The following is a 26,640-nucleotide window of genomic DNA, read 5'->3' as shown; positions in this document are numbered from 1 at the left end:
ATTAACAATTTAGTGCTCATTCAGAAAAACGAAAAAAACATACAAAAAGGAGCAAATAGGAGCAAATAGGAGCAAAAAGGAGCAAAAAGGAGCAAATAGGAGAAAATCCTTGTCAACCCCACATAGCAGTTTACTACATTATAATCAAAACACGTGGACATGTCCCCCAAATGACTGCTGCATTAAATTGGGAAAGAAAAAAGTAGCGCTTTTAACAACTTGTCATTTTTCTGTATTGTAGTGTAGTTTTCTCCTATTCTGTATATTTCCATTAAGCAGAAAAAGTTAAAAAATTAAAAGTCACATGTTATTTCAAAATTTTTAAATGGTGAAATGGACAAAATGAAACACATACGAGCAATTCTGAGGGATAATATTTGTGTGGGTTAAATGGAAAATGTGAAGGCGACATAAATTAAAAAAATTAATAACACGTGCGTGAATATGCATGAATGGATAATCGGCTAGCTGCAGAAAAAAAAAAAATTAGCTACAAAAATTGGTTAACCATTACTTCAAAATTAAAAAAAAAATTATGAACATGCAGGCAAATGCAAAAATATATATATATATATATATATAACGATAAAATAAAAATAATAATAGCTAGTCCTCCTCGCTAACTAGCATTGATTAAAAAAAAAAAAAATTAACAAGTTATCTTTAAAGAATATAATAAATGGCTTAAGCATTTTTTATGACAACATCGTGTGTCTCTGTGTGTACTGCGGAAATTGGGAAACAGTGAAGCATTTAAATTTCACCTTTTTTTCAAAAATTTATTAAATATTATGGATAGATCAAATGATAAAGAAAGGAAAGTTTCTACTTTTTGCTGAACATTAGTGGTGTCCCATCATTACATATTCAAGATTTTAATTAATTATATATATATATATATGTATATGTATTGCCCAACATTTTACATTCGTTTCTTCTCTTTCTTCCGTCTAGTGCATTTTTTGCACACTTCACGGATTTCCTTGGTCTATAAATTGAATGGGCAATGATTGTAAACTCGTGTTATCGAATATTTTTTTTTGTCCAATAATCATGTTTTCCATTTTTGAATAGTTCCCATCCTTGGAAACAATGGGTTCTGATTTACTCCCATTTTTGTTATGGTAGGCAAAAGAACTTGTGCGAAGTAACCTCTTTTTTTTTTTTTCTTCCTTCTTCTTTTTATACAAGCAAAAAATTGATTTTAACCGCTGTAGTTCTTTTTCCTTCGTATTGACATTGTCTCCTTCGTAATTTATCACATCGAGTCCTTCACTTGTATCAAAAATATTTCCCTTATCCTCTGTCTCCCCATATATACATTCTTTTGTTTGATCCATTAATTCTTCAACACAAGAATTATATATTTTTTCTATGGAGTCATCGTTTTCTTCTTCTATATTTTTCCCTACGTCAAACAGAGATTCTAAACTATTCATTTTATTAGGTTTTGTAATATTTTTTACATCTTCGTCGGTCATGCTAAATATACCCTTTACTACATATTTCTTCATTTCTTCCATCTTTTCATCCTCTATGGGAGTGTTCTTTTCAAGTAAAGATTTGTCTACTATCTGATCTTCGACACTAGGAATTTCATCACACTCATTCTGATAATAACTATCATCACTATCCTTATCGATGTAACTAACTCCCAAGTGTTCAAAGCATCTTAAAAGGTCCAGGGACTTTCTAAATGTGTTTTTTTTCTGTTCATCCTTTTTATATTCACCTTTCTTCTTCCGTAATAGAGTTAAATTTTTTTTTGATGAAATGGAAGGGGGAGAAACAAGCGCTTTGGTATCCTTCTTACTCTCTGTTGTTGTAAAACGGTCAGAATTATCTAAATGGAAATCATGAACAAATGTACTCTGATTAGTAATATCTCCATCGTAGATAGAAACATATCCCTTTTCACATGCAGATATACCCGTATCACATGAACTTTCTGTTTTATATGGACTGTCAGGAGATTCCTCTGTTGAAGGTGAGCTTAAGTTGGATGAAACAGTTTCAAGTTCACTATCACCCAGTTCATAACTATTGTTGAAAGAATCCATATTATAAAAGTCGTTCTTATCTCTCGACTCTATGAATGATCCATCAGTTGAATCTCTACACATAGAGTGATGCCTCTTAGAGTGTTTTCTTTTCCTTAATGCATGAAATAGATTTGCTATGTAGAAAAACAAAAAAACAATATAATAATATAGAACAAATAAAAATAAAATATATACATGTATGTATATAGAGCTGACTATATAAAATACACTTTGTGCATTTTCCTCCTGGTAACACAGGCATTTCTCTCCTCTTCTATTTAATCTATTTTTAGATTACTAAGTGGGTTGAACAACTTCAAATGTAAATTCGTGGGACTATTAGAAGTTTCTGTGCCTGATGAACAGTGGAAAATGTCATTAGTAAATGTTGGTATATACGTGATTATGATTACAGAGATGTGTATATACACCCTACACTTATGCATGCATTTGCATTGTGTAGATGCACGTCGAACAGAATAATAGTTTTTTTCTCCCTTAGTGCATTAATACGCAATTTAATTTTATTATTTTATTTTATTGTTTTTTTTTATTCATTTTTTTTTATTTATTTATTTTTCCCACCCCCTACAAATAATGTGTGCACATTTCAATTTTTCATAAATTAACATTCTGGTTGTGAAGAAAAAAAAAAAAAATTCTATTCTTAAGAATTAATCTTAAATGAGATGGAGAAACGTAGAATGATCCTGTTTCTTCCATATGCAAAATTGATTAAGCTTGCTTAAGAATAGTCCATCTTACTCACATATTTTGTAGATGTTTGACATACACAGAAAGAGTGTTCACATGTGTTTGTATATGTGCATGTACTCTATTTGATGAACAAAATTATTGAACTTAACCATTGGTCCAGTAGAGCGATAAGAAAAGGACTATCAAAATAGCTGAAATTTTCATGATGTTTTACTTCCTTGGATTATTTTCTGTTTCTTTCCTTTTGTTCGTAAATAATAATTTTTTAAAAATGTGAAAATTAAAAAGTAAAATATTCAACGTTACAAAGTTCATAATGCTGCTAAAACCTTTTGCTCTTTTTTCTTCTTTATTTTTTCCTCTTTCGTTTTTCTTATTTTCATGTGAAATATTGTCTATATAACAAGATCAATAGTCACTTTTTTTTGAACCTTTCTTGAATAGCATTTTAAAAGAAAATTGTCATAAAGCGATAAAGAAAAAAAAAAAAAAAAAAAAAAAAAAAAAAAAATTACATATTTTTAGTGGTCTAAAACCATAGATCTTCCTTGTGAGAGATATAAATGTTTTCCCTTTTCAAGTTTATAAAATTTCGCAATGGCAAATCGTATGTGTATGCGTGTTGTATGCATATGTATATATGTGAACATGTACATATATACTTTTTTATTTTTATTATTATTTTTTTTTTTTTTTTCATTTATTTAATTTCTGCTTCCCTTTCATACGAATGACAATTTTTTTTTTACTCATATATATAAAAAAGGAGGACATACAAAATTATCCATTCAATTCGTGCTTTAAACACATTTCAGTCTTCTGCTCTCTCTCCCCTACCATACTTACAAAGTAAAAAAAAAAAAATGACATTACAAAAATGGAAAAAGATATCCACCATAACTGGAATAATCAATTTTTCCCACGTCTATTGGGGTAACTCGTTTACTACACCACTCCATTTAATTATTATACAACATTCTTTCCACACCATATATCCATAACACCATGTTATAATATATGTACATATATTTTATTATTATAATTTTTTTTTTTTTTTTCTGTCTAGAAATTCATAACAATTCAACTATTGATAATCTGTTCACTTAGTAACTAAACATACATTTTAAAAAGGAAACCAATTTGGCATTTCTCTATTTCGAATCTTATATTACTTACGGGAATTAAACATAATGAGATTTTATGTTCATATAAAAAAAAAAAAAAAAAAAAAAAAAGATTACCACATTTACAACTTGACTGTTAACTGAGCTTGCGAACACACACCTATAGTACCCATGCTTCTTTATTTAAGCGAATTCATTTGCATACACAAATGGACAACCTACAATTTCATTTTTTTCGACCTTTTTCATTTTATAAAAATATAATTAGGCTATAAACTTACCGGAATATCTTAAGCTTAAAGGATAACCTTGAAATTTCACTTTTCATTACACCCGTTTACCTTTACCTATGTTTTGTGCCATTTTCTACACGTTTTTTAATTTCCCCAAATTTTTCCTGACAAGGTCATATATATATATTTATATATTTATATATTTTTTTTTTTTTTTTTTTTTTTTTTTTTCTGAACATATTCTGCGGTTTTTATTATTTCGAAAAAACCCATATGTACATGCACAGTCATATTTTTTTTTTAATATTTGTTCACAATAAATTTTCTTTTTTCTCTTTTAACTTTTAATCCCACCCAAGTTCAATAATTCGAAACAACTAAACATTATCTTAGTCCTGTTTTTTCAAAATAAAACACAAGCATGTGTAGTATATGGTATTAATTATGACCTATACTTAGCACAGTGTTAATGTAACATGCCACTAATAGAGGTTTTTTTTTTTTTTTTTTTTTTTTTTTTTTTAATGCCTCATCAATGGAATTTATATAGTGCCATGTATTTGAAACAAAAACTCAGGAATGGTAGACTTTATAACCTTTTTATTAGCGAACAATGAAAAACTAACATCAGTTGCTCTTTTAGAAAGTGCTTTGACATACTATGTGCTGAAAAGACTTAGTACCCTTTTCTTTGTCGAAAAAGGAACAAATTATGATATAGAAATATGCACATGTAAAGAATTAAACGTTAATAATTTGTTCAACTCAGAGGTTCTTCAATTTGGAACTTTAAAAAATGAAGAAATCTTGCTAAAGTTTCTCAGAACCCTTGTCCTACCACAGGATCACGCTGATTTGATAATCCGTTTGGAAGAGAATTTGTCATCGAATACACAAAACCATTTGAGAAAAAAAAAAGCACACATAAATAGCAGATCAAACCGATGGAATGTCTACATTTTAAAAATTTTATTTTTACATTACAATGAGAGGGACGGGAAAGAAAACAAATATTTTCACTCATTTGTTTCATACATAATTTCCCTATTTCACGAAGGAAATGGAGTTATCAAAAGGAGGGACAAGTTGTTGTTTTTATTTTTATTTTTTTTTCTCTTTACAAAGAAAGATCCATGGAAGGGAAATAATAAGGTAGGAAAATATTCTCACTTCAACACAAAGAAAGGAAAGAAGAAAAAAAAAAAAATTCTCAACGATTGTAAAAAATTTTATCATCAAGTCAAGAGAAAGCGTTTTAACAAGTTAAGGCTCCGGGCTATACACAAATTTCTACACAATAGTTTATGTCACGTGCATATTATTGAAGATAATTCTAATAAGGAAAAGTTGACAGATGGAGGGAGAAAAAAAAAAAAAATTCTTATTTTGTGTAAAAAGTCACTAAACCATCTGACCGAAAAATGTTTAAACTGTCTAAATTGTTTGAACACTTCAGGCACTTGGAAAGAAAAAAAAAAAAAAAAAATTTTTGTTAAGATAAAAAACGAGCTCTTAAAAAGTGTGTCCCTTTTAAAAATACTAAACAAAATAAACGATAGAATATCACATCGTTGGGTATCTGCAACAGGTAAGAGAAAACATTCCAGTTTTTATTTTCCCATCATACTAAACAAATCTATTAGAAGCGGAAAATGGGATTTCAATGTTGTAAAAAATAATTTTCTCTCGTATTATCAAAATTTTTTAAGGAACAACATTTACCCCTTATTATATGTAAACACGTTCCTAGTACAATTTTACCGCAGCTTCTTTTCAAGTCATGATTACAAATTCGTCAATTGGAATATCCTAATGGATAACAAATGTTCTAATGTATACGCAAATGTAAATATTGTACCAGTTCCTAATAAAGTTGTATGTAAAAAGAGATTTTTTTTCAATACTTCTCACCCTTGTCAAAGAGTACCCAATGAACATACACTCTTCACCTTAACATGTGCATGCATATGTCTAATAAGCAATAACAACTGTTATAACTTGTACTATCTCCTTATTTGCATGTTGAGGAAAAGGAAAAGTTTCGATCTACATGAAAGGGTAAATAATTTCACGAACGAGCTAACCAAACTGGATGCCAAATGTCAGCATGTGTGGAATATGAAGAATATTCTTTTGTATATGTATATAGAAATGTACCTGAAGAACCGTAAAGAAATTGTAAAAAAGGAAAAGAGAAAAATGTGTAGACAGAGTTCACATAAAATACACTTTTTATCCCATCATAGAGAGAGATCTGAACATGATACACTCTGTAGAATTTACAGAAAATGGATTTATAAAAAAAATAAAAAAAAAAACGACTCACACGCATTATCAAATGGGAAAATTTTAAAATACGTGATGAACAACTTCAATTTTTTTGATAAAATATTAGAGTACAAATCGCACAACTATATGGCCCTATCACACATAAGTATATTTAGACAACTTATCCATTTTTTTGTGTGCAAAAAGAGAAATAATAATCATTATAAAAATGTCAAAATAGTGAAAATGATGGATGATCGATTTCACTTACTTGCACGTAAAAATCTTTACTATTATGCTGTACACAATTCATTACTTTTTGTTTACTTACAAAATGTGTATCACTGTCTGGTGGAATTTTTAAAAAATTTCTACCTTGTTTTCATTGAGAAAAATTTCTTTACATACAATTATGAATCAATAAGAGGTTATGAATTATGTGGTGATACTTGGTGCAAAGATAGCGGAGGCAATAAGAACCATCATCAGGATCATCACAATGTTGATCGCTCCTTCTGGGAAGACTACATCACATGTAATTTGTTATACAAATGTAATCGAGAGAAAGAAAAAGATATCAATCATCGTGACATTAAAGATCAAAGTAATCCCATTTTTTTCAGTTCCTATGGGAATAATTTGTCAAAGTGGAAGACTATTCAGTTAATACACAATGAGATAAGGAAAGGACAAAAGTATGAAATGGACATTCTCAACAATCGCACAGGAAACAATTTTGTTTATCAAAAAGGCACATACCTCGAATTTTTCTTATTTGAAAGAAAAGAAGAAGGAATGGGAAAAAAAAAAAAAAAAAAAAAAAAAAATTATGAACAAGTGAGGCATACTACAGCACAACTACTGTACAAAAAAATAAAAAGAAAAATATTAAAATATAAATTTGTATCGAAAGAAATGATTAACATACTAAACATATTTTATGGGGACAAAATTTACATTCATTTTTATGCAAATGGGCTGAGAAATATCCTATATTGTACATGCAATTGTAACTTTTTTTTTCTGGAGTTATTTTATAACATAGTTGTACCTCTCCAACTTTGGGAAAGAAATAATTACCTGAAAAGGAAAAACAGCGCTGGGAAACAACCCATTAAGGAAGAAGATTCAGAGAAAGAAAAATCACAAACATATGAAAAGATAATAAGTCTGCTTAACAATGTAGACAATTATTTCAAAAAGGAATTAAAAAATTTCCAATATGAGTACAGACGTTTCAGAATAAAATACGAAGAAGAAAAAAAAAAAAAAAAAACATGTAATTTCACGAAAAAAATTAATAGACTACTCAAGATATGCACACATGTTCATAAAACATGGTATTATTATAACCGTATGCCAAAAAAAGGAAACAAACAATTTAAAGGTAAAAAATGGATTTCAAATGGAATTCTCACGCTTCACCTGAATAGACAGGATAATAAAAATGAGCTTACCAACTTGTACTTACCAATTTTACATAACAAAATGAATAAAAAAAAAAAAAGGAAATATTTGCATAATTCTGTAATCTATTATGGCATATTTTTTAAGTGCATAATTTACACTATTCATGAATATGCTTTGCACATATATGGAATGCTGAGAGGGGATTTTTTTTCAAACTCGAAAAATGTAATATATTCATGTACAAATAGTAAGGAAAAAGATTTCCATCATAACAACGAGACAACTGTTAAATTCAGACAAATGTTTTCATTACAAGTAAACTCAAAACATTCACATCATCCAAAAGGAGAAAAAGAACAGGTCAAGTGGCCCAATTATATTATACCGCTCAAAATAGAGGATATCAAAAAAGGAAACATAGTGATGAATATCGATGAACTCAATTTAAAAGAAAATTTAAATACTTTACACAAAATATATCTAGACATATTGCACTTTTTTAGAACTATGGAGAAAAAAAAATTCATATTCATCCAGTCAACAAGATGGAAACACATAGAATTTTCCAAAAGAGTTCATAAAAGAATTTTCTTTTTAAAATTTCTTTTTTCTTCCTATTTTCTCACCTTTTTGTATGACCACAGATATGTATTATATCTTCTGCAACAAGTTTGCAAAATGCTCAAGTATGTCTTTGGATGGAAAAAAAAACATCACACTATGGTGTCATGATTTGTTTTCCTTATGAATAGTAAGGGATGAGAAGAAGAAGAAGAAGAAGAAGAAGAAGAACCTGCTCTGATATAACAACTCATCGGTCAAATTAGCATCTTTTATTCATCCCACATTTTTACAATTTTTTTAGTGACTTCTTTTTAATTATAATGAAACCGTTTTGCATGGTTAGCAAACTTGCTTAAACGACTTGAAATATCTCTTAATGGAGGTGAAAAAAAAAAAAAAAATCAAAAAAAAAAAAATTAAAAAAAAACAAAATTGTACATTTGTCATGTGTCAGCATGTGTGTGTCGTTGTTTATATGGTCAAGGATATTACAAACAAGTCGTGTGTATGTATATACGTAAGCAAATTTATTGTATGTACAAGACCCCACCCTAAGTATTTCCACATCATTCCAGAATCAAAAAATTAATCATAACATATAAGGGTGTAAACAGATATGCTTCACATGGGTGTATAAATATGTGCGTGTGCATGTATGGAAACCCAATGCAGTGGAAGAGGGGAATACAAAATTTGGTTCATTTTTTGAGAAAAAAAAAAAAAAAAGAAGAAAATTAAAAATGAAAGATATACTATAAAACAAAAAAAAAAAAAAAAAAAGAAAATGCTGCTTCTTTTTAAAAGAATTTTCTTTTGTGCAAAGCAAATGTTTTCACTTATTTTTGCTTGTTTTCACTTATTTTTGCTTGTTTTCACCTGTTTTTGCTTCTTCTTTTTAAATGTGTTATGTGCATTATAAACACATATTGATGATATATTTTTTCCTGGATCACTATTCCACCTCTGACCCTTGTTTTAAGTATATTATTTGTTTACACTCCTGTGTCCTTTTCAGTACTGCGATATTTGGAGAGGGTGGCTTCCCTCCCTTTTTTTTTTTTCCTCATGGCTTTTCCTTGTTCTCCTGCCGGTAAGCATATATAGCACAAGCACATTTGCGATGTTTCACATAATCGTTTATAATGTTCTGAACACGATCATTGAGTAAGTCATGCAAGGCCATGTAACTTAACTGAAGTTGCTTTCTAACTTTGAATTCTTTTTCCAGCAAAAGTTTTATTTTACAATTACTATTTTGGATTTGTTTTTTCAGATGATCTAGGATATTATGATAATTTAGAATTTCCCTTTCATACATTTGCTTATCACAAATGTTCATAATATATTTCATGTTATTTTGTTTTATTTGTTCTTCATTTTGTAATATGGCTAATTTTTCTTCTAACATATTTCTTATAGAATGTTTTTCGCTAATTTCCATTCTAAGCAATTTTAATTCTTCCATAATTTTTTTTATTTTTTCACGATAATTCTTTTCATTTTCATCTTCAAAAGTCTCACTATCTACATCATTACTCAGGAAGGTTAAGGGAAAATTGTCAAAAAGAATTTGCTCGTTGTTCATTCTTCTTCCTTTTTTGGAAAAAAGGCGGAGAAAAGCAATTCCGTCTGACTTTCTCTAATACATAAAATACAACACTATAATTTTATCATACATGAATAATACGCTACTCCTTCAGTTATGTATAATTCATAATTCATAGAAGGCTGGCTAATAGTTCGGGGTACTATGTATATATATATATATACATATATATATATAACAGGGACTCTTGGGATGTAAGAATGAGATTTGTTTTTTTTTTTTATGCAGCTGCGTGTGGCTTATTTTCCATTTGATTATATTCTCTCCGTCGTGGTAAAAAGCAAAAAGGCACTTTTCTTCACCTTTGTCAGTTGCGTTTTAATTCCAACTTATGTGGAGGGTTAAGTATGAAGTTCTTTTTTTTTTTTTTTTTTTTTTTTTTTTGACTTGAATTTATTTTCTTCCTGTTTCAAGCACATCACGACATAGTGTATGAGGATATGGATCGTACATCATTATTTTGCTTCCTTCCAATCAATTTTGTAAACTACGCCAGGGCGCGAAGTTCACACATTTCTAAATTGAGTTTTTGCGAAAATGGAGAAAATATTATATGTAACACTGCGAACGGCCAAAAGGTAAAAAAACGAAAAAGCGAAAAAACAAAAAAACAAAAAAAATAGAGGGTATTAAAATAGAGAATAATAAAAAAAAAAATAAAGAATAACCGATTGGGATTAAAAACTTGTGCAACGCATTGAGAAACGCATGCTCTATATGTATATACATATGTATGGTTAGGCATAAATGTAAATGTCAAAATATCAGATATTTGTACATCAATATATATTGTGTTCAATCATCCATCAGCTATTTTTCGGGAAAACGAACTTTAATGAACTTTTCTCCCTCACCCCCTTGTGTCATGCTTGCAGTTTTATGTTTCATATAAGGTTTCTTAATTTTTTCATATAAAATAATTTTTTTTTTTTTTTTTTTTTTCTTCCTTCTTAGCTTAGCTGGGCTTATTGCATATGAGATAACTTACGCGATCGACTACTCCGCTGATTCGTCCTTTTTTTACGTAAAAATTTTGCATACACACATACAATGCATTAGGTATGTACATACATATATGTATACATTTCTGCTTTTACATGCGAACTGATACATTATGAATGCATAAAATGTGAAGAGACATTAATGGCACAATAAAACGTGTAATAGCCCCTCAACCACCCCTTTTGCTGCTCATATCCTTCTGTCCCATGTCACTCTCGTAATATGTTCTTTTCCCCAATAATGAACATATCAAAATACTTGACACTTATATTCATGCTATGCTTTTTTGAGAAATCTTGAATGACTTGGGAAACCTTCCGTTTGGTATCGTCCAGCATGTATTCCTGAAAGATAGAAAAAAAAAAAAAAAAAAAAAAAAAAAGAGAGGCATTAGCATGGACATAAATATGTGGAAAAAAGCAAGAAGTGAAAAATGAACGAAGGAAAACAAGTGTGTGTGTTTATATGTATATATCCATCACACAAATTTGGAATCACGACACTGCGGTCAAACATGCCACACACACTCTTCTTAGCGCGCCTCGCATCTGACGTCACGCATCTCACATCTCACGTCTCACGTCCCACCGCGTACGTCTCAGTTGTCTGTTCCCACCTGTTCGAGGAGAACCACAGAATTGTAAAATTTTCGCAACTTTCCATTCACCATGTTGGTTATTATATTTTCTGGCTTCTTTAAAGTGTGTAGTGATTCCTTAATGATGTCCATTTCTTGTTTAACAATTTTCTCAGGGAGATCAGAAATAGAAACACTCACTGGTTTAGCTGATAATATGTGAAGAGCCACATCATTCGCAATTTCATAAATATATTCCTTGTTATTTTTCAAATTTTTATTTAACTCCTCAATATTCAGAACTAAAAGAACACCAGACAATCCCACATTTTCCCCTATTTTATTATGTATATAATAATGTAAAAACTCGTTTTCATTCTTCCGTACATATTTTCTATATCTTCCTATCCGTATATCTTCTCGAAATATATTTCTCAAATAGTTTAGTTCTTCTCTAACTGTTGTTTTAGAAGTATCGCCACTCTCTTCCTCATATGGAAGATCCAGTAGCGATTCTTCTACCACACAGGAGGGATTCGAAACCGGTCCTTCCACTTCTTCCGCGTGTGAAAACTTCTCATGGGTCAAAGCAACCCGAAGGAGAGTACTAACAAAACGGATGTACTTTTCATTTTTTGCAACGAAATCTGAATCAGTTAAAACTTCCAAGAGAACAATTTTGTCTCCTAAAATTTGTGAAGAAATTAATCCCTCTGTTTTTACCTTAACATTGGATGAAACAAATGAAGCATTTTTTGTGTTTTTCCTTATAAGTTCAATTGCTTTTTCTGTATCATTATTACATTCTCTAAGTGCATTGTTACAAATTTGTATACTGGCACTTGTTACTTGCCGTACATATTTTAACTGTTTTAGATGTTCATTAGGTAAAGATGCACAAAGGACATGTCTTTCGTTAACTTTTTTTTTTTTCTTTTTTTTTTCAAATCTGTTAATTGTATATGTCGTCAATTGGAAATTTTTGTTTGTTTTATAGCATAAGAGGGGTACATCTAAAAAGCTGTTCACAAGTATGAATATTACTAGTGTGTATAATTTCATTTCATTCACTTATGTACGCACTCATATCCAATGTTTTTCTAATATGGTCTCGTGGGAAATGCAGACCCCCTCCCCATACACACACACACACACAAACATACAAACACATGAATATATATGAATACCATGTACAATTTCGAAAATAAATCAGGTGAAATTTTTTAGCAAAAAAAAAAAAAAAAAAAAAAAAAAAACTGGGTGCTGGTGGATCTCTTCAATATTTTTGCGACACACATCTATATACACTTCATGAAATATTCAAAATAGAGAAAAACACAGTGTCAAAATATATATATGTGGCATGTACACAGGGATTTGCAAATACATGCTTTGTGATTCTCCCTTGCTTCAGCATTATTGCTTTTTGCTTCTTATGACATTTTCCTGGAACATCCGTCAAGCGCTACAAAATATGGAATCAAACAAATGAACATGTATTCGAATAAGCATACCTGAATGAGAGTATAAAAGAGAACAAAAATTAATGCATACATAAATTGGTTTTTCACAGGGTGGTGGTGGTGGGGGTTTTGATGAATCGCGGAATTTACATGTTTTTATCGAACCGCTAGAAATGGAAAATAATTTTTACAGCCATGTGCGTACAAGATGAAAAAAAAAATCTTATTTTTTCAAAAAAGGAACGTATAAAATTACTTCCAAAAGAAAGGATTAACACATATGCAGACTTAATGAATGCTCAAAGGTTCTGCTCACATGTGCAAGATCTGCACAAAACTCATTTCAAAAAGGGAAAAGAATAAAATAAAAAAATAATTCGTCACAGGGGTTGCGTTCGCATAAAACAAAAACAAAAAAAAAAAAAAAAAAACAAAAATAATGATAGTGATAAATGCAATGACAACTGTAGGAGCGTAGGAGCGGTATTTATTATCCCCGACTCTGAATCAGATTGTGATCACCCAAGGAATGCTCATTTAGAATAGAAGTACATGTCAAAAAGCCTTCCATACTACATACCTCCCCACTTGAGTGATGCTGTTCACTCATTCTGTTCACGCATTCTGCTCGCTCATTCTTTTTAATATCCCACCAAACCAATTAGAACTCGTTCAAATGGCAAGAGGCAAAACTGGAAAAGTTAGCGGAAAGGTTAGCGGAAAGGTTAGCGGAAAGGTTAGCGGAAAAATTAGCCAAAAAGTTAACCAAAAAGTTAGCGAAAACACGCAGGAATGAAAATAAAAAAAAAGAAAAACGAGCAAAACGAATTTTTTAAAATGAACAAGCACAGTGGGACATGCGCAATGTATATATATTTTTATGTATTTATATGTATTTATATGTATTTATATTTATATATATATGTATATATATTATATGTATATATTTTATACACATATTCAGAGTTATGGGTGCGCTCAACTGTCTCTATTTTGAAGTTACATTTGCATTCCCCCCACCCTCCAATTATGTTGGTTTAAAAGGGAATGATTTAAGTTAATCAGCGCATCCAAGAAAAACGGATATACATATATATATATATGTATATGTATATGTACATGTACATGTACATGTCCATTGTTGGCCTCAACCCTTGGGTGCGAATACTTTTTTTCTACCGAGACGATTGTGCTTGTGTGCATATGCTATTACTTTTCTGCGCGCACACAGAACGAGTCAAATCAAGGATCGAATGTAGGTAAGCCACCCGTCATCTACTTTGTATTCGTTCAGGTTCTGAATGCCATCTTGTGCTGAACTTTTTACAGCCCTAGCATTTGTCCCATGTAATAATATACCAGACGATTTGTCTTGAGAAAAATCGAGAAAAGAATTTAACTCATCATAGTCCTCAATCAGTTCGTCATATTTATCTTCCGCATTAGTATTGTTCACATTACTGTGCAAGACTGTTTCTGCTTCAATTTGACCAGGTTGCTTTGTTTCTTTCTGTGCATCTAACTTAGATGTATGTTCTTTTATCATTGAAGGTTCCTTCTTCTCATTTGCCATTAAAATATCCATATTATAAACTTTCTTCACATCATTGAAACGGTTCTCCAAATGTTTCTTCATCTTTGCAATATCGCGTAATATACATGAATCCATGTGAATCACATCAGTGGTTAGCTCTTTTTTTTTTTTTTTTTTTTTTAACATGTATATGCAAGAAGCGTTATCGAATTTGTTGTAAAACTGATGCACTACCCACGTTTCAAAGTGGAACACATTTAAGCAATTCTGGAACCATGTATAAACATTCCTATTTCTTTTTTCCTTTTCATCACTTGCTAATGAATCTTTATTATTTGAAAAATAAAGTTTATATATAAAATTTGTACATTCCAATATTGTTTTATTTATCATTTCGAAAGAATTAAATAATTTATGTACATCTTTTGGTTTCATATATATATATGAACTTTTAACTGAGTTGTTTTTTCCTTTTTCTTTATGATAATATTCAATCCTGTATTTTGTAATACGTTTGACTGTTGTATGTGATGATGAGGGGTTCACAATATTCTCATTAGTGGGAACATTAAAAAGCTGTTCATTTCTTTCCTTATCATTCTTAGAATACATCATAATGTTTTTGTTCTCGTTTGTTCTTATCGATTTGTGCATATTTATTAATTCTGTTGAGTCCTCTTTTATATAGTAGTTCCTACAATTGCCCACCACTAATCTATTTGGTCTTTTATCATTCATGTAATACCTCTGCTCATGTGAATATACTACATTACTTGTTTTATTTTCCTTATCATTTCTATTATAAGTCTCTCCCATATTGTTACAGTTATGTATGCTGCTTACAGTTTTGTTTAACATCTGATTCGGTTCATTATCACTTCTACATTTTTCCATATTCATTTCTTCCTTAGCTAGAAATGCATAATTCTCATTCTCTCCAAACTTCCACTTGTGTGAATTTTCTACAGCTCCTTCTTCCCAATTGCGGCTATTCATCCATGGTACATTTTTATTGGCACTCCTATTCCATTGCTTTTCAAGATACAGTTCCTGTACTTCTCCCAATTCTCTCACTTCTCCCACTTCTCCCAATTCTCTCACTTCTCCCAATTCTCCCACTTCTCCCACTAAAGCATGATCCCGCCCGATAGACATGGCCAAGTGAGCATTCTCTTCCTCATCCAACATTGATATAAAAAAAAACATACACGCTGATAAAATTGAATTACAATTGGAAAGCATCTTGTTCAAGCGCATGTTCAAAAGTTCCTCTATCAACAAATTGTTAAGTTTGGAGCACAGAAGGTTATTCATTTTCATTTTAAAATGTAAATTTTTATTAATACAACAATACATATTATTGAATCTAGAAATTTTTGATATAAAAGTTCCTAAAGAATTTTTGTGAATAAAACATAGATATACTTTCAGAGATTCATAGAAGATGAATTCAAATATTGGAAATTTATAGGATGATGCGTAAAATTTATATCCACTATTTATTAACTGCATTTTTCTTTTCGCACAATTATTTTCATTTATCCAAAATTCTTTTTTGTGATTCATATGTAATGGGTTTACGACCTTGACTAAGTAATTATTTATAAAATAATGATCATCAACATGTATATATTTTTTCTTTTCTAAAAATTTTTCTATTAATAGATTTATATAAAAATTTATGCTATATGAATAGTTACTATTTCTTCTGAACACGTTCATAAGTAATATTATAGACACTACGGAAAGTTGAATTTTCTCCTTCTCATCGATTTGCCTTTCATTATACATTTCTGCGTTCTTACTTCTGCTCTTTGCCTTCGACTTTAGTATGCACTTGTTAATGTATATGTTGTCTTTTTTTATTTCTTCCTCTCCCTGAAGTTTCAATTTCAGTATTTCTTTCTTTGTCATTACTAAACTTCCGAACGGCACGAATGGTTTGTAAATGGTTCTCTTTTTCAGCTTCTCAGGCGAAGTGGCACTCGATTTGACACTCCTCTTACAACATGGCTTGTTACAATCCTTGCCTCGCCTCTTATCTTCCCAGTTACAACTGGAAGATCCAGTTTGATCCTCACTTCTAGCCCACTTCTCAGCTTCCCTCATCGGGGTTCCATTTTTTTTAGCACTTGACACAGCCTCTCCTTCGTTTTGAAAAAATCGAATATTGAAAAGAAAATTTTCTGAATATCTCTTATACAAGTTGTAAGATTTCTTCTGGAAAAGCCGATTCTGAATAGACTTTCGATGGGTTCGTTTCGATTTGGATTGCGTCAGGTAACTATTCACGAGATAATCATCATCGATTATAATTATTTCACTCGTCAATTTGTTCACGTGAGGGGCTGATAAAAAGAGACACATCAATCGGAAGCACAAAAGACGAAACAATCTTTGAATGAAAAAAAGAATGAATTTTTTTCCAAAAGCAGATAAATCATGTCCAGATGACAAATACTTTAACATTAGCAAAATGAGCAGAGTCCTGTAAATATGAACCTTCTCGTCATAATATTCGTTCAGCATATAAAAGTCTGTTTTTATTTCTCTATACAACAATTTAACGATTAAGTTCAGGATCTTATTCCTTCTTCCCATAAGGAGTTGCACAGTTGTTCTTGGTCTCCCTTCCTCGGCAATGTTTCTAAGTAAATGTCTACTTGGGGAAGCGGCTTCGGTTTTCATCGCTCTGGTTGATTCTGGCTTGGCTTCTCCGTTTGCTCCTTTATATTTTAGCCAGCTTGAGGCACCCCGTCCGAGGCGAACACGAAACATGCATCCGGTGCAAAGACACTTCTTAATCAATGGGTACTGCCACTTGGTTCTTTCATCGTTCTTAATTTCAGTCTGATGAATTTTTAAAGATTCCTCATATTTATTCAATTCTACAGATAGGTTCAATTTAATAGGGAATATTTCATTTTTCACATCGAAACATTTATCCTTCACGTCGTCATTAATAATTATAGAAGCATTCAAAAGTTTCGTCAGAGATAAGAATATTAGGGGATACATATCGACTATAATATTTGTGTATTTATTTCTTCTCCTTTTTAGATTTGCCTTTTTCTTTTCTTCTTTTTTTCTTTTGTTATATGCAATATTTAGCTTGTTCCACTTCAAAATATTGTTCATAATTTTTCCAATCCTTTCACATATGCGTCCTTTTTCTGAACTATGTCGCAGAATTTTTCCCCCATTCCTCTTGCTTTTCACTTTTCCGTCAGGTATTTCTCCTTTGCCATGCATTTCTCTCTCGCAAAATATTTCTCCTTTGTCAGGCATTTCTCTCTCACCAAGCATCTCTCTCCCGTCATGCATTTCTCTCGCACCAAGCATCTCTCTCCCATCAAATATATTCCCGTTTATTCTTACGAACACATTGTTAAGCTGAACGTTATGAACCCCTTGCTGTTCATACAGAATACTCAAAATGTGATAAGCAGTATGTTCACTAAACAAATGTACATTTCCAATCGAATTGTTTTCACTTATTTTTACATTTTCTAATTTTGTAAATATTTGTGTAACTTTCTTCTGTTTCCTCTTTTTACAAAACCTTGAACATTTCTTCAACCCTTTAACAAAATATGAACTCTTAATTTCGTCACTAATAATTAGATGATATTTTCTCAACACTTCTTCAATCCTCCACTTCCATTTTGTATTTTTCCAATCGTGTTGCATTTTCTCCTTGTGCTCTTTCCATATCAGTTCCAGTTCGTCACTTCTTTTACATTTTTTTTCTTCTCCTATTGTGTTCTGTGACACATTTGCGTCCACTAAAATTTCAGTCGCATCTGGGTTTGCCACCGCTGCACTTCCCACAGCTGACGAGTTTGTTATAACTGCTGTCCCATCTTCAACATGCATGGGAATTTGCTTCATCTTGGTCGCCCATAAATTGGAAGTTTTTTCTCCTCCAAGTGTACATTCATCCGAAAAGGCATCTCTATCACAGTTTTTACAGTAGATGTGGTTGTAATGTGCTTCTACCGATTCTTGATCCCATTCCTCCTGGTTCTCCTGATTCTCCTGATTCTGTTCTGAATCCTGTAATCGGGAATAATAATTTCTAAACCCAGTATGGTTATCCAAGTAGCCCTTTTCAATTTGTAAGGCTTCCTTCCCTTCTATGCATGCCTGTATCTTTCCACATTTAAAATCCATTTTAGTGTTATCTTTCATTGTTACTGCTTTTTTTTGAAGGGAATATGAAAATCGTGTGAAATGCATGAAATACATTTTGAAGTTTTTAAATATACGTGAAAAGAAAAGAACATAAGTAAGGAACATGCATGAGCATGGTTTCAAACACAACTGTGAGTTGAAGTAGTTCTTTTCATTTTTTCTCTTCTTGTTCGTATCTATTCTTCTATTGGGGATCTTTCTTTTTACTCTACATCTGATACGCTTGTTCAGGTAAAATGAACATATATCAGCTAAGTCTATTTCTACCTTATTAAAACCAATATGCTTGGGTTCTAATGATTCCTTACTTGTTAAAAAATAATTAATAAAACTCACATTTTGTAAACAATTTTCTCTCATATCAGTTCTTAAAAGAATATTTGTTATCAATCTGCTTAACTCCATATCTTTGTTATACATCTGCCCTAAAAATTGTTGCAATCTTTCTCTCTCCATTCTTTGTATAAAAAAAAGAAACAATATATCAAACAAGGTTCTAAGAGTAGTACTTCCTTTAAATATTTTTACACATCTGCATAACATGTAAAGTGTTGCTTCGATGAAATCATCATTTCCATAATATTCATTTTTTTTTCTTTTTTTTTTTAAACTCATGGAGAGATGCCTCTTATCTGATTTGTTAAACCAGACATTGTTCACTTTTACATTTTTCACTTTTACATTTCCCGTTACAGATTTATCGACACACTTTGCATTATTGCCCTTGTCCATTTCATGTTTGAAAATAATAGATTGAAATTTATTCCCCCATTCTTGTTTCCTCCCTTTTACCTTGCTGTTCAGGCGGAAATGTTCCATTTTGGTCATTTCAAATTCTGCTCTTTTTTCATTTCCCTCCCCAAAATTAGCTTTGTTAAGAGAATAATAACACAGTTCTTCTTGCCGGTTTTCACTCAAATTTTCCATCTGAATGGTATGACTTATGGATTTCATTATGTTCTCCTCCTTTATGCAATTTATTAACTTTTCATTATTTCTTTGGAATTTTAAATCAAATTTTTCCTCCTTTTGTTGGGTCACTAGATGCGCTTCTTCCTCATGTTCCGTGGGATCTGTTCTTCCTAATGTTACTTCAGCTTGGGAAGTTTGCTTCTCCTGAGTTATTGCAGCAGTGGAAGTGGCGGTGGTAGTGGCAGTTGCAGTGGCAATGGCAGTGGCAATGGCAGTGTTAGAGGTCCTCTCTGATCCCCTCTTGGCAGATGCAGAGTGTCTGAACCCATCTGCGTGAAGTAGCGTCCCCGCAATGTCATTGAATTCATCAACCTTTTTTAAATTAACTGTGGTGAATATGTTTCGTATCCAAATATTTCCATACACCTTAGTCATGTCCATGGTGATGAACTTCATATACTTGAAAATGATTTCTGTGTAGTCCCTTACGTGCAGAATTAACAATTTATACAGATTGGCTAGCTTTTCATTTTCAAAAAAACGCATAATGAACCCATTAAAAGAGAAAGATGTATATTCTAAAAACAACCCAACGAGCAGATAAACGAATGAGTAATTTGTATTTGCATGATCATCAAAGGATGTGTAATCCTCCTTGGGACATTTTTCCTTTGCACTCAGGTTGTTCCATTTCTTAACGTCTTTCTCAGGTTTTATCTTTTTCTTCCTTCCTCTCTTTTTCTCATGCTCACTCTCTTGTTTATCTATTTCCTGACTTGCTCTCTCTTTGTTCCTCCTTCGATACCTTTTTTTCCCCAACTTGACCATAATCTTTTTGACATTTTTTAAGCAACGAACAATTTTTTTGTAGAAAAATCTACTTTTAATTTTTATTTTGTGAAAATTATACGTTAATTTAAATTTTAAAATGTCATCCAAAATGTGTTTTAAAATGTTCACATAAATGGAACAATTGTTTCGACATATGTAAAGTATATATAAAATGATAAGGTCTTGTCTGGTGGAAATTTTCTCTGATTTGCTCCTCTGCTTTTTCCAATTTTTTCCATCTCCCCATTGTTCATTATTCTGAATTATTCTTCTGCTGAAAGAGTACATGTTCGTTTTATTTATCCTGTTCATGCATCTGGTTCCGTTTGTATTCAAAGGTGTGATGAACCCTTTCATTTTTAGAAAACTCCGACAGGGTTGTCTCCATCCTTCATTGCTTTCACCATTGTCTAGATCATTGTCTTCACCACGCTGGTTGTTATTTTCATTCTTCCCATCTTTACACATCTCACTCCCATCTAGAGTTTCAGTACATTCTCTCACCCAAGACTTCACGGATTCCTCTGGGATATGTTTCATGACACGAACAGTATTATTATCACCATGCCTGGGGTAAGTTCTAAGAAATTCCCTATGCATCACTGACATACAAATTGCTTTTGAGAACAAGGAAATGTAGAGAGAACATATGTAACTGTAATTGAGACCTGCGTATAAAGACTTTCCAGTGGCTTTCTGCAAAACTACATTTATAAGAAATAAAATAGAATAATTTTTAAATTTTTTATTTGTTAAAAATCCACACAAAAAATTTGTTAATAAATTTATATCCTCTATAAATAAGACATTTTTTAATTTCATTTTATATACATATAATATAAACCAATTAAATGCAAATATATTTATCCTAAAAATAAAATAATCATCCAAAATAAATATTTTACTTAAGTAATAAAATACATTCCGTACTTCTACATCATTACATTTTTTGTTTATTTTTAATAAAAATGGACATAATTTTTTCATAGTATTATATAAATATATTTTATTAAAATCTAAATATCTAGATTTTTTATAAAATAAATAGGACAGTAAAATTATATATTCATATATTTTTATTTTATTCTTTTTTATAATATCTTTTTTTATCATTCTTAAAATTTCATTATTATTTACATAATCTACATTTCTCAAACTTGTGTATGCTCTCTTATTCTGTTTTATTATACATGTGTTATTGTCTTCACTTCCTCTTCCATGCTTTTCCTCATTATTATTTTTTTCTTTTCTCTTTAATTCTCTCTCCGTTTGGTAGCACTTTATTCCGTCTTTCCGCAGGATTTCTCTGTATATACGGTTCGCTTCTGCTTCTCTCTTCTTTGCTTCTGCTTCTCTCTTCTTTGCTTCTGCTTCTCTCTTCTTCGCTTCTGCTTCTCTTTTCTTCGCTTCTGCTTCTCTCTTCTTTGCATATGCTTCTCTCCTCTTTGATTCTCTTTCGCTGAACAAATTCACGCTTCTTCCCTCGGTGCTGCAAATTGGGGCAGGGATAAATGCACATGTGCTGAATTCTTCCTCCAGTTGAACGTTCCAAGAGCTCATTTCCTCATTCTTGTGCTTCCTTTCTTTTGCGCTCTCTGGATGCCCATTAGGAGGCGAACGCACGTCAGTGCTACTGATACTTCTACTACTTCTATCACGTTTACCATTTCTACTACTTCTACCACTTCTACCACTTCTACTACTTCTACCACTTCTACCACTTCTACTACTTCTACCACTTCTACCACTTCTACTACTTCTAACACTGCCAATCTCGTCGGCGTGCAAATCATGGTTACCACTTCCATTGCTGGAGCTTTCTGTCCGTGTGATCTCATCAGATGAGTAATCTAACAGGTCTTCGGAACTCTCCCCTGAGGATTCACAACTGATATCACTTTCACTCTTATAAGATTCGATCGTGCTTCCTTCCGTGTCGCTTGTAGTAGATTTTCCAGAGGACGAACTTTCCACACTTTGATCCTCTCTTAATATTTCCTTGGAATTATCTTCTTCCCTCTCTCCTGACATGCTCAACTCAGGCTTTATTTTCTTCCCTTCTTCCAATTCTTTCACTTGTTTTTTTTTTTTTTTTTTTTTATTCTTCATCACCATCTTTGTATCCTTTTCTCGTAACGTACTTTCCTCATGCCACATTTTTTCTTTCATTTCTTCACACTCGCTCTCGCTTTCCATTTCTTCCTCTCCGACTTGAATATTCGCTTGACTCGTATCCAAATCTGCCGAATTGCTATCTCCTGTTTTGTCACTATCATTGCTGGAACTCAAATTTGCATACAACTCCTCACCCTCACTAGTGAATTCCTTTTCTGAATTGTTTTCCTCACTCGATTGCACCATCTCTGCGCCCTCCGTTGGACGTTCATTTACGGGGCCACGATTCTTTTCAATACCTCCATCACTATCTCTATCAATATCTCTATCACTATCTCTATCACTAACTTTATCACTATCTCTATCACTAACTTTATCACTATCTCTATCACTATCTTTTGCCCCATCGTCAGACTTACGTTCACCAGATCTACCATCATCTTTTATCTTAATGGGTGTTTCATTCAAGCGCTTCATCTTCGTGCAAATGGAATCCTGTTCATCATTGCATTTTCTCGTGCGCTTCTTTCTCGTCTTCATGTTTAACTCTATCGATAAAAGATTTTCCTTTGGATTACCACCACTACCACCCACCCTGTTGTCTAGTGTATTCTCCTGAACCATTTTTCTCTCCTCTGACCACGGCATACACTCATTTCCATAATTCGAATCCCCTTCACTCCACGTACTTCCACCTGCGTTATGATCACTATTTGAAGATAAAGAATTTTTTTTTCTGTTGATATCGTCCATTCCTTTCCATGGATCTTCCAAATTATGGTTTCCTCTTTTTTTTTTCTCATGATGGGACCCTATTTTTTTTTCTTTTTTTGAGAAATCACCAGAATTGCTCAAGCTGCAACTTTCACGCTCGTCTTCACATTGTCCTTCGATTTGTCCTCCACTTCCAACCTTATTGTATGAGCTTCTGTTCCATTTGGAATTCAAAAACTCAATTACTGTTGGTCTTCTCCTTTTTCCTTGAACGTGAGGAACTGTCAACATCATTGTCCTCTTTTTTTTTTTTTTTTTTTTTTTTTTTTTTTTTCTCTTTTTTTTTTTTTTTTGGTTCCTTCCTTTTCTTTGTTTTTCCTTCTCTCTCTTGTTTACTTTTTCGTTCAAAGTATTTGTAAAGAAGGAAGAATTTGACGAATTGGGCGAATTGGGCGAATTGGACAAATCGGACGAATCAGACGAGTCGGACAAATTGGAAGATGCACGAGACGATTTGTCGCACGACGTGGAGGAGAATGAAGCAGACAAAGACATGGACGGAGCACACACTCCTGTATTAAATGAACAGTGGGGATCTGAAATATCATTTTGGATATTGAAGTATCCACTCGAGTTGATGTTTTTCCTTCTTTTCCTCTTTCTGTTTTCATTACACTTTTTATGGCTCTTTTTCATCTGATGGCTACGAGTTGACGATTGATTACTCTCACGCGAGGAGATTGAATTATCTCTATTTGTATTTCTATTTTTGGAATTCAGATGAGTGTTTGTTTTTTTTACTTTTTCTGCATAATTTATATTGTGGAAATTATTATTCTCTTCATATGACTCATTAGTGTTCATATAATAAAAATCATAACTACGTTTATTCAATATTTTGCATTCATTCAAATTCTTTTTCCTATCAATAGGTCGATTCATCCAACTTGTTATATTTTTTTCTTCTGGGTTGCATCTTCTCTTTATTTCTCTGCTTCTCGATGTGCATGATTTCTGATTAGATCCATACATAAGATCACTATCGAGAGAATGTATGTTGTATACATCCCTCTCAAGGTTCATACTTTGGGGAATAATACGTTCCATTTTAGACGTATTATATATTTTCTGTTTCGTGCTCTCCACACTTTGGTTACTTAGAGACCCCTTTGCATTTCCACTCTCACGCGTGTTCCCGCTTCCATCTCTGTGACAGATTCTTCCCGTGTGGTTGATTCCGCCCATGTGGCTGATTCTACCCATGTGGCCGATTCTACCCGTGTGGCTGATTCTCCCTCCAATTGGATGGATGTTAGAGGTCCGTAGGGAAGACCCCATACTTTCCATGCTCATAGCACAAGGAAAAATTGTTGGTACTTGTTGGTTGTTCAGCCTTAGAAAATTGTAAACACCCTCATCGCTTGTCAAACTCCGAGGGATATTCACACCTTTTTTGTACATAACATCCTTCTTTTCTATTTCTCTCATTGTTCGTTCAGTTTCTGGATATGTTGTTCCTAAAGCATTCATATTTAATTTCCCTCTAGATGCACTATTTATTTCTGCATTGCGATTGTTCATACATGTAACAGGTGTTGTCACGTATGTGATAGGTGTCCTCATATATGATGTCCGTGTTGCTATATTTGGGTTCGGCGAACTCATACTAATACTTGGAATGCCATTGCTTATTCTACCTGAATTGAGAGGGATTGTGTTTGTGCATTCCCCATCTCTTGTGAATCCAATATCTAATGGCTGAAGAGAATTTTCATCCGAATTAAAGGACCCACTTGTTGAGTTCTTTGCAACACTAGCTGTTTTCATATTCATCTCTGCATTTTTTCCATTACTTGTCTTCATATTATTTAGCATGAACCCATTTAAAGTGGAATAATTAAAAGGAGTTTTAATGTGTGTGCTGTTCAGATTATTTGGATTTAAAAAATCAAAAGAATTGTAAACTCCATTCCTTGTGTATGTAGTAACTTCCCCATTTTTATTTAAATTTTCTCTTACAACTTGTAGAGAATTAGTGCTCCTATTCTTTTCATTCGTGTCGAGCGTATGAGTTGATATTGGATTGTTAAAATGGTGCCCTATCTGGTTGCCAATCTGGCCTATCGGGTTTCCAATCTGGCCTATGGGGTTATTAACCTGACCTATCGGATTGTTAATCTGGCCAAGAGGATTACTAACCTGGCCTATTGGATTGCCAATCTGGCTCGTCGCATTCCTGCAGAAGTACCCGCTAATGTGGTTACTGGCACTTTCACTTAGGTCGCAATTGAGGCTGTTCGATATTCCATTCCTCAAAGTGCTGCTCGTTTCAGAATTCAAATTTTCACTTGCGTTAAAACTTATATTTCCATTTTTTTCAGGGTGGTTTACTAAACCTTGGTTCAACAAGGCACTACTCGCACTCGCGCTGGGGTGGGTGCCTGCACATTGAGGTTATAAAAGAAGTAAAATGGGATAAATAAAATAGTTGGGAAAAAATAAGAAATTATTTAGCCGTGCGTGCACTGGGAAAGGCTGTTAAATTTTTTTTTTTTTTTTTTTTTTTTTTACATTTTTACGTATACCTTTTTTTTACACTTTTAAGTATATATTTTTTTTACACTTTTAAGTATATATTTTTTTTACACTTTTACGTATACTTTTTTTTTTTACACTTTTAGGTATGTTTTTTTTTTTTTTTTTTTTTCTGCTTTCACGTGATTGATACCAGCATTTTACTCGCACGTTCATTACTTCATACTACGTGCCACTACGTGTGCTGCTCACCTCCCATTGCTGAGTAAACTCCATATCCAGTTAATGGCCCAGAGATCTTGTTTGAAATATCCAGACCGAGAGCACTCCCATTATTGTCTGCACCTGGCCCCAAACAGGAACAGTGAATACACGAACGATTGTTCTTGTTATAAGTTTTCATCAAACCATTTGATGTAAAGCCTTCAAAAAATCCATGTTGTGAAAAATTTAAATTATTTCCTTGATCTGTGTTACATTTATGACAAATCATGTTATTGCTTAATGAGTTTATGTGAAAATTAGGTACACATTTATTTAATGTTTGTTCAAGAGAAGTATAAGAATTTAAAAGTTCCCCATATGTTGCATAGTTATTTCCACTATTCAAATTCCCACTACTGTTGCTAGAGCTTATTCCCGATGCAGGCACATAAAAATTTGAACCCGTGTTCAAATTATATGATGCCCCTTTGTTATTATCATAATTAATTACATTGTTCAGATTTTCATTATTGGCATAGCCATGTAAAATCCTGTAGTTCATGTTTGTGTGACAACTGCACATATTGCTATCCAT

The 26,640-nt window shown here is 32.1% G+C and overlaps 5 protein-coding genes across 5 annotated transcripts; 1 reads left to right on the top strand and 4 right to left on the bottom strand.

Annotated features, from left to right (window-relative positions):
- Positions 1-971: 971 nt before the first annotated feature.
- Positions 972-2,123, bottom strand: PGO_083370 (hypothetical protein; the record flags this gene model as incomplete). Its single annotated transcript, XM_028687559.1, has 1 exon — positions 972-2,123. One exon carries the CDS (start codon positions 2,121-2,123, stop codon positions 972-974), a length of 1,152 nt encoding a protein of 383 aa, XP_028543360.1.
- A 2,572-nt stretch (positions 2,124-4,695) lies between these two features.
- On the top strand, positions 4,696-8,526 carry PGO_083360 (hypothetical protein, conserved; the record flags this gene model as incomplete). The annotated part of the gene is made up of 1 exon (XM_028687558.1): positions 4,696-8,526. The coding sequence occupies one exon, from the start codon at positions 4,696-4,698 to the stop codon at positions 8,524-8,526; it is 3,831 nt and encodes a 1,276-aa protein (XP_028543359.1).
- Positions 8,527-9,421: 895 nt separating this feature from the next.
- Positions 9,422-9,943, bottom strand: PGO_083350 (hypothetical protein, conserved; the record flags this gene model as incomplete). Its single annotated transcript, XM_028687557.1, has 1 exon — positions 9,422-9,943. One exon carries the CDS (start codon positions 9,941-9,943, stop codon positions 9,422-9,424), a length of 522 nt encoding a protein of 173 aa, XP_028543358.1.
- Positions 9,944-11,175: 1,232 nt separating this feature from the next.
- On the bottom strand, positions 11,176-12,605 carry PGO_083340 (elongation factor EF-TS; the record flags this gene model as incomplete). Its single annotated transcript, XM_028687556.1, has 2 exons — positions 11,176-11,310; positions 11,583-12,605. 2 exons carry the CDS (start codon positions 12,603-12,605, stop codon positions 11,176-11,178), a joined length of 1,158 nt encoding a protein of 385 aa, XP_028543357.1.
- Positions 12,606-14,243: 1,638 nt separating this feature from the next.
- On the bottom strand, positions 14,244-26,640 carry PGO_083330 (hypothetical protein, conserved; the record flags this gene model as incomplete). The annotated part of the gene is made up of 2 exons (XM_028687555.1): positions 14,244-25,747; positions 26,094-26,640. The coding sequence occupies 2 exons, from the start codon at positions 26,638-26,640 to the stop codon at positions 14,244-14,246; spliced, it is 12,051 nt and encodes a 4,016-aa protein (XP_028543356.1).

Source organism: Plasmodium gonderi, assembly GCF_002157705.1.
Source record: "Plasmodium gonderi DNA, contig: Chr08, whole genome shotgun sequence".
NCBI lineage: Eukaryota > Apicomplexa > Aconoidasida > Haemosporida > Plasmodiidae > Plasmodium > Plasmodium gonderi.
Note: the sequence above shows the minus strand (reverse complement) of the source record. Positions and strands in the feature narration are given on the sequence as shown.